At 36.2% G+C, this 12,841-nt stretch overlaps 1 protein-coding gene across 1 annotated transcript in view; it reads left to right on the forward strand.

Annotated features, from left to right (window-relative positions):
• The window catches only part of LOC101887665 (mitochondrial adenyl nucleotide antiporter SLC25A25), a 45,647-nt gene that overhangs the window by 2,428 nt on the left and 30,378 nt on the right, over positions 1–12,841 (forward strand). Inside the window, exons 2-5 of the mRNA XM_005177636.4 lie at positions 1,836–3,135; positions 9,124–9,250; positions 9,311–9,398; positions 9,458–9,569. Of these exons, the coding sequence (XP_005177693.2) occupies positions 2,401–3,135; positions 9,124–9,250; positions 9,311–9,398; positions 9,458–9,569 (1,062 nt within the window). The 5' untranslated portion in view covers positions 1,836–2,400. The remainder of the gene's footprint in view (positions 1–1,835; positions 3,136–9,123; positions 9,251–9,310; positions 9,399–9,457; positions 9,570–12,841) is intronic.

Raw genomic sequence — 12,841 nt, forward strand, 5'->3', positions numbered from 1 at the left:
CATGGATACTCAAATTTTTGACCCTTTGTGGAGGTACACACCAGACCTTGGGTAAATAAAAACATTGTGATTTGTGTTATTGGAAGAGAACCGGATGTTTATTTCGGATTTTATGATCGTTTTGGTCACTTAAAAATGTAACCCTTTGTGGGGGAGGTACCAGAAGGAGTAGCCTGATCTCTACCATCTTTATAACAGATCTTGCGTTGATAAAAATATTGAGATATGCCAAGTCTGAATGGAATCGGAACTCAATTTGAGCTTAATGGATATTCAAAATTTTGACCCTTCGTGGGGTAGGCACTAGATGTAGTGGTCCGATATATTCCATCTTCACACCAGACCTTAGGTTAATAAAAATATTGTGTTGTGTGTAATTTAAATAGAACCGGAGGCTTATTTCGGAATTTATTATCATTATTGTTATTTATAACGTTGACCCTTTGTAGGGGAGGTACCAGAAGGAATGGTCCGATCTCTACCATCTTTATAAAAAATTTTGTGTTAATGGAAAGATTGAGTTGTGCCAAGTCTGAATGAAATCGAATGTTAATTTACCGTTTTATGAGCTGCGTAGGTACTAAAAATTTTGATCCTTTTGTGGGGAAGGTACCAGAAAGAGTGGACCGATTAGTTTGGAGAAAAATTGTTATGTGTGTAATTTGAAGACAAGCGGACACATCACATTTTATAAGAATTATAATTATTCAAAATTTTGTTGAATGGTCCAAAGACACCTTGGGTCATAAACAGTTATTCCGATGAGGCACGTTTGGGCCGTATATATACCCTCTCTAGCCACATGGCTGAGGAGTATATATACGGTCCAAGAAATTGACCGAGTTTGTTTTGTAGATCATCTCGAAATCCTCAATTGTTGTGTCCAAGGTTTTCGTCCTCCATTGGTGAGAGATCATTTGTGGTTAGGGCGGTGAGATTGTGGAATCAGCTTCCTTTGGCCTTACGTACTTTTGCCCATACCAATTATCTGTTTAGGGTTAAAGTAATTGAATACCTTCGCCTAAATATGTAGGCTATGTTTTTGTAGTGGTTGCGTCGGTTTATTATGGGTTTTTCTTTTTGCTTTTCTTTTTTGTTTGGGCTGGGGAGCCACTATATTATCTTCTTAATTTTATTTGTAGGGTATAATGTGAGTTACTATTTATACTCTGTTTTGTGAGTAATAAAATAGTTATCTCTTATTTTTAGCTCGTTTCTGCTACACTTTTTCACTGCTCTACTAGACTATTGTTTAGTTGGTGATGGTGAATCGAGGTGTAGGGTTCGAGCTTCTCGTGAATTATTAAGATAAATTATTAGGTTTAATATGTTATTTGTTAAGTTTGAAATAATCATTGAATTTGTATTATGTTAGGGTATTGTAGATAGATAATATAAGTTATGGGCCCTGTGGGCTTATTTATATTTCTTTGTAAGGTAAATAAATGAAATGAAATGAAATTCATTTGATTTTCCATCTTTAAAATAACTACTCAAAATATTTGAAAACTCATGCAAAGAGCAAAAAAAGTATGTTTTTTGTCGAGCTTCCGCAAATTTGATCGCCACAAATTCAACCTTTTCAAAAAAACATATGCCGTCAGACCTTTCCGCTACTTTAACAACAAAAGAAAAGGTTAAATATTTCAAATGAATTCAATTTTGTATAATAACCACAATCGTATGTACAAGCATATGTACATATGGAGGTACACAATTTTACAAAAGCACATATCCAACGAATTTCGGTATTGTTTAGAAACAAAATATGTAGTCTTCTATGAATAATCTTAAAAAATGCTAATGTAAACAATTTTTTCAATGTGTACTTTTAGATTTTGCATCCAATACACAAACACTCATACACACCGCGAGAACACCGAGAAACTTACCGTGTCAGCAGTAAACGCAATTGAACGGAAGGCAGCAGCACACTACTGACAGCAAATTTTGAAAGCAAAACAGAAAATAAAAAACGAAATATTCAACGCCCTACTAGCAGGACTATTGGACGCGCCACGTTTATTTTGCATAGTCTTTTTGCCATGGATAAATGATGGGAAATATAACGAAAATGTTACCATAGACGTGAGAATAGAGAAATAAAGGAAGAAGATAATCACAGTTTGGAGCAGCGAGTCAGAGAATCTGTTTTTCATCACCGCCACCCGACCCAAAACCAAGTGCACAAAAGATTTCTCAGAAAAACCAAAGAATATTGAACTAACTTATTAGAATAAAATTATCTTATCTATTGAATAAAATCGAGGGTTTTTTATTCAATAATCCCACATAGCAACAGACAACAGATCGATCCATAGCACCCCTCAAAAACATAGAACACACATCCACACCACACCCCCCAAAGGAGAGAGAACGATATTAGAAAAAGATTTTAGAATGGTCAATACGCAAGAGCGCAGCAACAAAAGTGCAAATGTTAATGAAATTGAACAGTTGAAGGGTTCGTCGAATTCCACCGGCAGTGTAGGTTCCTCGTCGTCCTCGTCCACGCCATCGTCTTCATCCCTATCGTCATCATCCAGTTCATCATTGTCCAATGTTGGCGCTTCCTCATTGTCACAGTCACAGCCATCGTCATCAGCTAGCTCTGCTGCGCCTGTAAAATCGGCTTATACGAATTCAAATACAACATCAGCCAATTTTGCTAAGAATGCTTCAGCACATGCCGCCACAGCAGCTGCACAATCCCATCATAAATTGATACCCATACAGAGTGTGCTAAATACAAATTCAGTTGCTGCTGATCATCAGCAACAGCAGCAGTCACAGCAGCAGCAACAACAACAACAGCATTTGCACCACAACAATCATAACACCACCTATCATAGTTCTGCCTATAATCATCATTCATCATCCAACAATTTACAGTTCCCCCAAAGCGGCAGTGGTGGTGGTGGTGCCACTCACCTCAATGTTCCCAACACAACGTTGCAAAATTTCCTATCCGGTGCCGCAACACACGCCCAACTGCCAACCGAATTGCCACACGAGGATGAGGAGCGTTTGGGCAATCTATTCAAGCAACTCGATCGAGATGGCAACGGTCGCATCGATATACATGATCTGTCGGAGGCATTGCGAGAATTTGGTCTATCAAGCGTGTATGCTGAGGTAAGTGTAGAAGAAATAGGTTGTTGCAATGAATGATATGAAGAAAGTATGTAAACAGGATACAATACACCTGCCTAAAAATGTAGTCCAAGTGATATGCCATCAGCCATGGTGCTGTCGTGTTCATGGTGATTGACTGAATTTATGGGCTGTGTGTCTAGACACGTTTTCCCATGAATAATGTACGATGACGAACAAAACATATGACAAGAATCTTCTTGTCTACATAAACTAGAAGAACGTTGATGAACATTTAAGAAAATATTTTATGCAAAGATAAAACATTTAAAACGATTCCAAGTAGCTATTGAACCATAAGTTTCCGTCCATTTTTCCTTTAAAAGTAAAGTATTCCCTGAAAGAATCTATGTTTCTCGAAATTCAGGTATGAACAATTCCTATAGATTTCGTAAGTTGTTCTCTTGAGGTTTCCTCCTATGAGGGGACAAAATCTTTTGGTTTTAATTTTGTTTGAAAAGAGAAACCAGTTCACAACTGGAACTTTTATTAGAAATGCCTACTTTTTTCAATTCATATTTTATCCGACTCTTATGGACCTTGACGGAACCGAATCAAGCAGGAAGTTGTGTTTCAGTGTTTTTAAAATGTGATCCACAAGAGATTTTATTCAGTGAGTGGCCATATTTCGATATTTTTTCCTAAAGGGGAATACATTGCCTCATGCTGATGCATCTTCTACGACACCACCTTACACCACATTTATTCCCAAGGAATTCGAAGTCATATAGAGTTGTCCACAGCTATATACAAATTTTCACCTAAAGTTTTGTAAGGAAACTACAAAAACAACGTCGTTTCTATCACAACATTCTATCAAAAACATGTCTCTTCCATTTTCTCGAGGTTCTAACTACAAAAGAAGACTTCTGAGACCCTACACACAAAATGCCTGTTTTCTTTCTATAAAATTCGGAGGCTTCAAAAGACTTCTAAACGAATATTAGGCCTTCAATATTGGTAAGGCCTTCAATATGGGCAAGGCCTCCAATATGGGCAAGGCCTTCAATATGAATAAAAGGCCTCCTAGGCTTCTGTATTGGTTGAAAACTTCCGAGGCCTTCTATGTGAAAATTGTACCACTTGGGTTATCTATATGCACATAAGTCTTCATAGGCCTTAAGCATAAAAAGAAGGTTTCTGTATACGTACAGAGGACTGGAAGAAGCTTTAGGCATTGGTATCAGTACTAGGTAATGACAAGATGGAATCATCGCTGGCAGATCATTGTTCTCCACAGTGTATGGAGAGAGTGCCACATTTCACTGGACAACAATGGAATCGCCAGCTCTGATGAATATCGTCGATTTCTAAGGGTCACATCGTCCCTGCTCTAGGATCACATAATTTCCCCATAATCATAAAAAAAGGGCCTGTGTTTTTCTATAAAATTCGGAGTCTTCTAAGGTTTTCTGAACGAATATTAGGCCTTCAATATGAATAAAAGACCTCTGAGGCTTCTGTATTGGTACCACTTAGGTTATCTATGTGAATAGAAGTTTTCAAAGGCATTGGCATCAGAACTAGGTAATGACAAGATGGAATCATCGCTGGCAGATCCTTTTTCTCCACAGAGAATGGAGAGAGTACCACATTTCACTGGACAACAATAGAATCGCCAGCTCTGATGGATAATGTCGATTTCTAGGGTCACATCATCCCTGCTCTAGAATCATAATATCCCCATAATTGTCGTCATAACCACGAGTCAAAAGGACTGTCCTTCGGCCATCAAATCCTGCTGCATTTATGCATGTCCGTCCGCCTGTCCATGTATTTTTGTAAAAAGAGTACAGGTCGCATTTATTGCCCAATTCACTTGACGACGAACCCTGTTGAAATTGAAAATAATCGGTCATAATTTAGGAGTAGCTCCCACATATATCTTCGTACAATTTTCCTTTTATTCTGCACCAAACGTGTAATATCAGCCCAAAATCGTTTCTGATATAGCTATAGCTCCCATATATATTGTTTATCCGATTACTTAATTTTGTCCTCCACAGCCATAATATGCACTCTATAACAACGAAATTTGGAATAATATATCAAATACAGCTCAGGATTACTTTTGCCAAATTTTATCGAGATCGGTTCATATTTGGATATAGCTGTCATATGTATATTCATCCGATTTCGGATTTATTGTGCACCAAATGGCCAATATCAGTCCAAACTACCTGTATTTTGGCACATCCAACCGAATTCAGTCTAGAAGGTGAAAATAGGTTCAGATATAGCTAAAGCTTCCATATATATATTTTATCCGATTTGGAGTTTAAGTCCCTCAAATTCGTAATATCCATTCGACAACAATGATATTTGGTACCAGATATCTTATAGAGCTTGGAAATACCTTTGCCAAAATTTTCGAGATCGGCTAAGATTTGGATTTAGCTCCTAAATATCTTTAATCCGATTTAAGGTTTATTGTGTAAATAATGGCTAATATCAGTCCAAATTGAGTTAATTTCGGGACATACTTTTCCATTTTGTGGAACTCAGCTCCGATATATATTTTTTAATATAATCCTTCTCATGCACTCTAGCAAGGTTGTTTGGTGTAAAATATTAAATTACCTCCGTCAAATTTACTGAAAATCGATTCAGAATTGGATATGCCTCCCATATATTAGTTCCCTCTGTAACCAAAATATAACTGCTTTAAAGCCAAATGTTGATAGGTGTTATGATCTTCTTTAAATAAATTCTTTTGTTACGAAGCTATACTAAAAATATATAGTGGTGTAGGGTATGATATTGTTGTACTTTTATAGTTTGAAATAAAAGCCAATGTTTGTTAATACTAAAGGTGTAAAGATTTATTGGATGATGAGCGTTCACAGCTACTAATTTAAAAAGAATGAAGAAGTTACGATGTAGTGAGTCAGACTCGAGTGACAGACAAAACAAGACTGAGCAAGCTAAAATGGCGGTAGCACGGCGTCCTATTATATGGGCGTTGCCGTATAGGATGTTGCAACATGAGATGCCATATTGTTAATGTGGGTTGCCCCAACATCTCCCTCCTTAAGATGAGAAGGTGATCTTGAAATAGGTTCGACTGGTTGTCTGCGACTTGTTATTCTTTGAGGTGTCCAGTTTGGTGAACCTGTTGGAGTTGCAAAATGTTCTTGATGGTTAGGCAAAGCGATTTCGAATTCTTCAAGTAGTACGTCCAATGGTAGTTTTTGTCGTTCTTGACTGCTTGACTCTACCGATTCTCTATGTCGAAGTTGATCAGTATGAGCTCGTACTAGAATTTTCCTGTCCCCAACGTCGATTAGAGTGTTGTAAATGACTTTCCCTTTACGCTCGACTATTTCGCCTGTTGTCCAGTAACTTTTGTTTCCTTTGAAGTTTCTGGCATAGACCAATTCTCCGTTGCTAAACTCTCTGTTTTTGGTACCGTGTTTGGTATTGTACTGCTGTTCCATTTTGTGATTGACGTTATACTCAGGCGATTGTTGCTTCCTTAGAACGTCGAAGACCGTTCTCATTTTTCTTCCGATGAAGGATTCTGCTGGAGACTTACCTTCTGGTGCATTGGGATTTGGTGTGATTATTCCTGCGTTTTCTAATCTGAGGAGTTCTGTTTCAATTTCCTTTCTTGCTGCGAAAGGAACTGGTCGTTTGGGAACGAATATTTCTTTTGTGTTTGGCAATAATTGTATGTTGACTTTTGTTTTGCACAGACCTGGGGTACTGTTATCAAAAACTGATTGATAATTCGTTTTCAATTCTGCTATTTCATCAACGAAGTTTATTTGATGACACCATGAGGTTATTGGTTTCTGCCATAGATTGAATGCTTGAATCCAATCGATTCCCATGATATTGAGTTTTTCTATATCTGTTATATAACATTTTAATGTTTTTGATGTTTTGTCGATTGTGACGTCACATTGAAATTCTGCTAGGAGCTTGATTGAGTTTGCGTTTGCGTCGCTAGCGTTGTCAAAAGTTTCGTAGGCTTCAGGCTTACCTATAGCTTTCCATGTGTTGATAGATACAATTGATATGTCTGATGCAGTATCAATTTGAAGTTTTACAGGATTGTTGTTGATTAGGACAGTTGTGTATTTCCTTAAGTCGCGGAAATTAATGTTGTGTGTTTTGAAAACTGCCTTAGTTTTGAATGATTTCCTTGAATTGCTGTATTTCTTGAATTCGTTCTGGTTGTTTTCAGACGATGATTTGAAATTCTTACCAGTCTTAGCGATGTTGCAAAAGTTATTTTTATGACCCACTTGATTGCATGTTGTGCATTTATGTTTCTGGAAAGGACAAAATTTGACGTAGTGAAGGTCTCCGCAATACCAACAGGGTGAATTGGGTGTTTTGTGCTTCTTAAAGTCTTTTGCGTGCTTGTTGAGTGAACAGACGATTTTTGATTGCTCAATGAGAATGTTGTCCGATTTGAGATCTAGAATTCGTTGTGTTTCGTCTACTAGTTGATCTAGGTTCATTGTAGTGTTTTCATCATCCAGTACCTTTAGTAAGCGAAGTCTTATGTCGCTGTCCTTTGCTGACTTGAGTCCTAAGACGAAAATGAGACATTTGAATTGGTCGATTTTCAGTTCTTTCATTTTGAATAGTTCGCATTGTAGGTTTACTCTGCTTGCGTATTCTCTGAAATCTTCGCTGTCGCATTTTGCTAGCTGAAGGCATTTGTATCTTTGTGAGACTTGTGTTTCTGTTTTACCAAAGAGTTTCTTGAGTTTCTCTACTGTATCCTTTAGAGTCATGTCTTCAGGTTTTGCTGGTAATACGTAGTTGGCAAATCTTTCATGTACTTGGTTCGACATTTTTCTCCATAACAAGGCCACTTTGTCATGTTCTTCGAGTGAGCTTGCTTCTTTTTCGAAAACATGCACAAACCTGTTGTACCACGCTTGAAATATCAGACCGCTCTCTGGCTCGTATACGAATGCTGTCATTGACTGTGCTTGTGATTCCATTAGTGCTGCTTTGGATGAATTTGATGTTTGTGGTGAGTGTGGTGAATTTGGTGCTCCTTGTGCTTGAAGAAGATCAGCCATATGCTTTAGCAGTTGCGTTTGTTGCGACATTGCTTTTTGTTGCTCTGTTAACAATTGTAGAATTATGTCTTGAGACATTTTTGCGGATTGTTGTGAGTGCAATTATTGATCAATTTCCACTATCCTCGTCGCCACTTTTGTTGTGCTTTTATGGTTGAAATAAAAGCCAATGTTTGTTAATACTAAAGGTGTAAAGATTTATTGGATGATGAGCGTTCACAGCTACTAATTTAAAAAGAATGAAGAAGTTACGATGTAGTGAGTCAGACTCGAGTGACAGACAAAACAAGACTGAGCAAGCTAAAATGGCGGTAGCACGGCGTCCTATTATATGGGCGTTGCCGTATAGGATGTTGCAACATGAGATGCCATATTGTTAATGTGGGTTGCCCCAACAGATATATAGATATATATGGTTAATTTTGAAAAATTTCCATTCCATCTTATATTTAGACAATACATTTTAAAAGTTTTCCATTAATAAAAGGCCTCTGGGAGATCTTTTATAGAAGTTTCTTGAACAGCCTTATTCCTATAGAACACATTTTCATCAGTCTTTTGAAGAATTCTCATTTTGAAATCATTGCAAGGTGTTAAATCCTTATGAGAATTTGATATTCAGATAATCTCTAGCATCTCTAGATGATTCTCCTATTCGGAAAGGTTAAAGTAAAAATTTCCATCAACAAAAGTCTTTTGGAGGACGCCTGCTGGCCAAAAAAAAAGAGATATCTTATACGAAACAATATTGCCGAATCTTGACACGGCACAATATTTCGTAATAAGATGTAAAGGGTCTCTTTCTTTATAACGATGCGAATTCAAGGGTTACACAATTATTTTGAAAAATTTCCCATTTTTGTTTTATTTTTTTTGAATTTTTGAATTTAATTTATTTTTGTTCTTTTTTTTCTTTTGTTCAATTTAGAAATTCCTGGAGCACTCAGATAAAACACAAAGCGGCGATGTGGGTCTCGCTGAATTTGTACATTACGTTCGAGAACATGAGAAAAATTTACGTTTGCAATTTTCTCACTTGGACAAAAATCGAGATGGTATGTAGACCAATGGCCTACAAATGAAATATTCAAACTAAATGCTTACTTGTGTTGCAGGCAAAGTCGATTTGGAGGAGTTGATATCGGCGTTTATGGACTTAGGAATCGAAGTAGATATGGAAGAAGCCAAACATTTACTCTCTAGGTTGGCATTAATAATTTCGAAATGGCATTAATAATTATTTTAATGTTTTTTGTTTATAGAATGGATCAGGACGGTAGCTTAAATATTAGCTATAATGAATGGAGAGATTTTCTATTGTTGGCACCCTCTTCCGATATACATGATTTGATTAAATTTTGGCGGCATTCTACTGTAAGTACTGAATGATGCTTTATTTTTCCTTCCAATTACCTCCATTGTTTTATTGGCGTATATTTTTTTCTTTAAAGAAAATTATCTAGATTTTAAAATGCTTTCGTACGTTTTTAACTTTTGTGTGTACATACACATTCAATATTGAATATTGTTTTAATATTTTCTTATATATTTTTTATATATTCCTTGAAATTTTAATACTTCAAATATTTCATATAAAAGTATTTTGCTAAAAACTACTTATGATTAAGTCAGGAAAGTTTTTTAAAGGTATTGACATTAGTTTTGTTTAAATGAAAATGTAGTTTAAAATTTAAGCACTGTTTGTCCAGTGTTAAATTTATTAGTTAGATGGCTGCTTTATAGTTAATTGGAATAGTTAAAATGCCCTCACTACTACATCGTACTCCATAGTCATTGATGTTTCATAATAGTAACCAACTCCCATGCAATAATTATCATCATTGATACAAATTACTGCAGACCTATTACATACGACGTCCATGCTTTGTTGTTATATTCTTGCATTTTTATGGTTTAATGAACTTTTGTTTGCCGTCACTCCGAATTGTATTTGTAGTGCACTTGCTTGGTTATTGTTTTGTTTTTATTCTTCTTTTTTGCATTATTTGTGCAATTAAATATTTGATGTTTACACAGTGGAGACTTGCATTTGTAAGGTTTTCAATTACTAAATTGATATAAATAAATAGTTTGTATCAATGGAAAACTAATTATTTGATTACGTTCCAAATGTTTTGAATGTCTTCTGTATAGAGAAGACTTGGTGAAAAAGATACTTAAAATGTTGAAGGATATCGTCGCCTATCTTCTATCTATATATAAAATGTCCATATTCGAAATAATTGATTATTTCAAAGTTAATTATTTCCAATATTTTGCTAAAGGTAGAATTATTCTAGCATATCCATAAATCCGATAAAATTTAGAAGTTGAAGACCTTCTTCCAGTGTTTTGTAAACGAATATTAGGCCTTCAATATGGGTAAGGCCCTTAATATGAATAAAAGACCTCTGAGGCTTCTGTATTGGTACCACTTAGGTTATCTATATAAATAGAAGTCTTCAAACGCCTTTAGCCTAAAAAAAAGATTTCAAATTTTTTGTATATGCACAGAAGACCAGAAGAACTTTAAGGCCTCCCTCGTCGACAGGAGACTTATGAGTAGGTATCAGTACTGGGAAATTACAAGAGTGAATCAGCGCTGGCAGATCCTTGTTCTGCAAAGTGCTTGGAGAGAGTGCCACATTTCACTGGACAACAATGGAATCACCAGCTCTGATGAATAACGTTAATTTCTAGGGTCACATCGTCCCTGCTCTAGGATCATATAATTTCTCCATAATCGTCGTCATAACCCCGATTGATGGATCTGAATTCAGAAAGTTTCCCAGCCGAGTCAAAAAGTCAAATAAAGGTAGAATAATTCTAAAATATCCTTAAATCCGATCAGATTTGGAGGTTGGCGTCCTTTTCGGATGTCTTTTAATTATACGAGACTTTTTAAGCTCCTACATTTATGGGAGAACATTTGAATTTCTCCTATCAATAGAAGACACCTGAAAAATCTTTGGACTTCTATCTTATGAAGATTTCCAAATTTCATGATTAACATTATGAGGGTTATATATTCAGAAAAATAATTAATGAGAATTTTTTACTTATTTTTTATACCCTTAGCCATATGGCTAGAGAGGGTATATATCATTTGATACGGGAAAAACGTGCCGCATCCAAATAACGGTTTTAGACCCTAGGTCTCTTTGGACCAAAACCGTTTCAGAACATTTGGAGTCAATCTATCGATGTCCGTCCACACGTCCGTCTGTCAGTTTGGCTGGTGCGCACGATAACTCTCGAAGGGAGTATCCGATTTGATCCAAACTTGGTACATCGTAATATTATTCTCAAACTTAAATCGAGTTTGGAGATGAGCAATATCGGTCCACTCCTGCTGGTACCGCCCCCATAAAATGTCATAATTTTCATGGAAAATAATTTACTGCACAGAAAGAGAAACGATAATCCGATTTTGCTCCAACTTTGCAAATCCTAATATTTGCATCAGTGCTAGGTCAGGGGCGAAAATGGACAATGTCGGTCCTCCCCCACAAGGGGTCAAAATGTTGAATAATTTCAACCCTTATAAAATGCGATATAAGAATCCGATTGTCTTCAAAATTCACACATCCCAATATTTTTTTAAACCCAAGGTCTGGTGTTAAGATGGAATATATAGGTCCACTCTGGTACCACAAAGGGCCAAAATTTTGATTATTTATGAAGCTCATAAAACGCGAAATTAACGTCCGATTCCATTCGGACTTGGCATATCTCAATACTTCCATCAATACAAGTTCTCTTATAAAGATGGTAGAGATTGGACCATTCTTTCTGGTATCTCCCCCACAAAGGGTTAACATTTTGAATAACCAAAACGATCATAAAACCCGAAATAAACATTCGAAACTATTCAAATTACACCCATCACAACATTTTTATTAGCCCAAGGTCTGGTGTGAAAATGGAAATTATCGGTCCACTCCTTCTGGTAACTCCCCCACAAAGGGTCAAAATTTTGAATATTCATGAAGCTTATAAAACACGAAATTAACATCCGATTCCATTCAGACTTGGCACATCTCAATATTTTCATAAACAAAGGATGTGTTATAGGGATGGTAGAGATCGGACCTTTCCTTCTGGAGCCACTCCCACAAAAGGTCAAAGTTTTGAATAACAAAAACGATCATAAAATCCGAAATAAGCAACCGCTTCTCTTCAAATGACACACATTACAATATTTTTATTAACCCAATGCAATATCGATCGAAATTTATGATTGAAATTGAATATAAATGTTCAATTTCCATCAAAATTGTGCACATACCAATGTTTTTATTTGTATTAGATGAAGTATGAAAATGGAATGCTTCGGTCCGCTATATATGTTTCCTCACGCATATTTGCACATATTCCAAAAATTTGCACATCTCTCATATAATATGGTACGTTGGTCCAAATATGGCACGTTCTAATATTTATATCAGTCTTAGATCAGATACAAATTGGTCTTTATTGACGAACTGCTTCGGAACCTCTCACATAAAGGGTCAGCAGTTAGAATAATCATAAGTCAACGCTGGGGGTATACATCTGTCGGCAAAACCCACTGTTGCTATTTGACTTGTTCATACACAATAAATGTAATGTTCAAATAAATTATAAAAACAAAATCATCATTCTCA

The sequence above is a fragment of the Musca domestica genome, unplaced genomic scaffold, assembly GCF_030504385.1.
Source record: "Musca domestica strain aabys unplaced genomic scaffold, Musca_domestica.polishedcontigs.V.1.1 15, whole genome shotgun sequence".
Classification (NCBI taxonomy): domain Eukaryota; kingdom Metazoa; phylum Arthropoda; class Insecta; order Diptera; family Muscidae; genus Musca; species Musca domestica.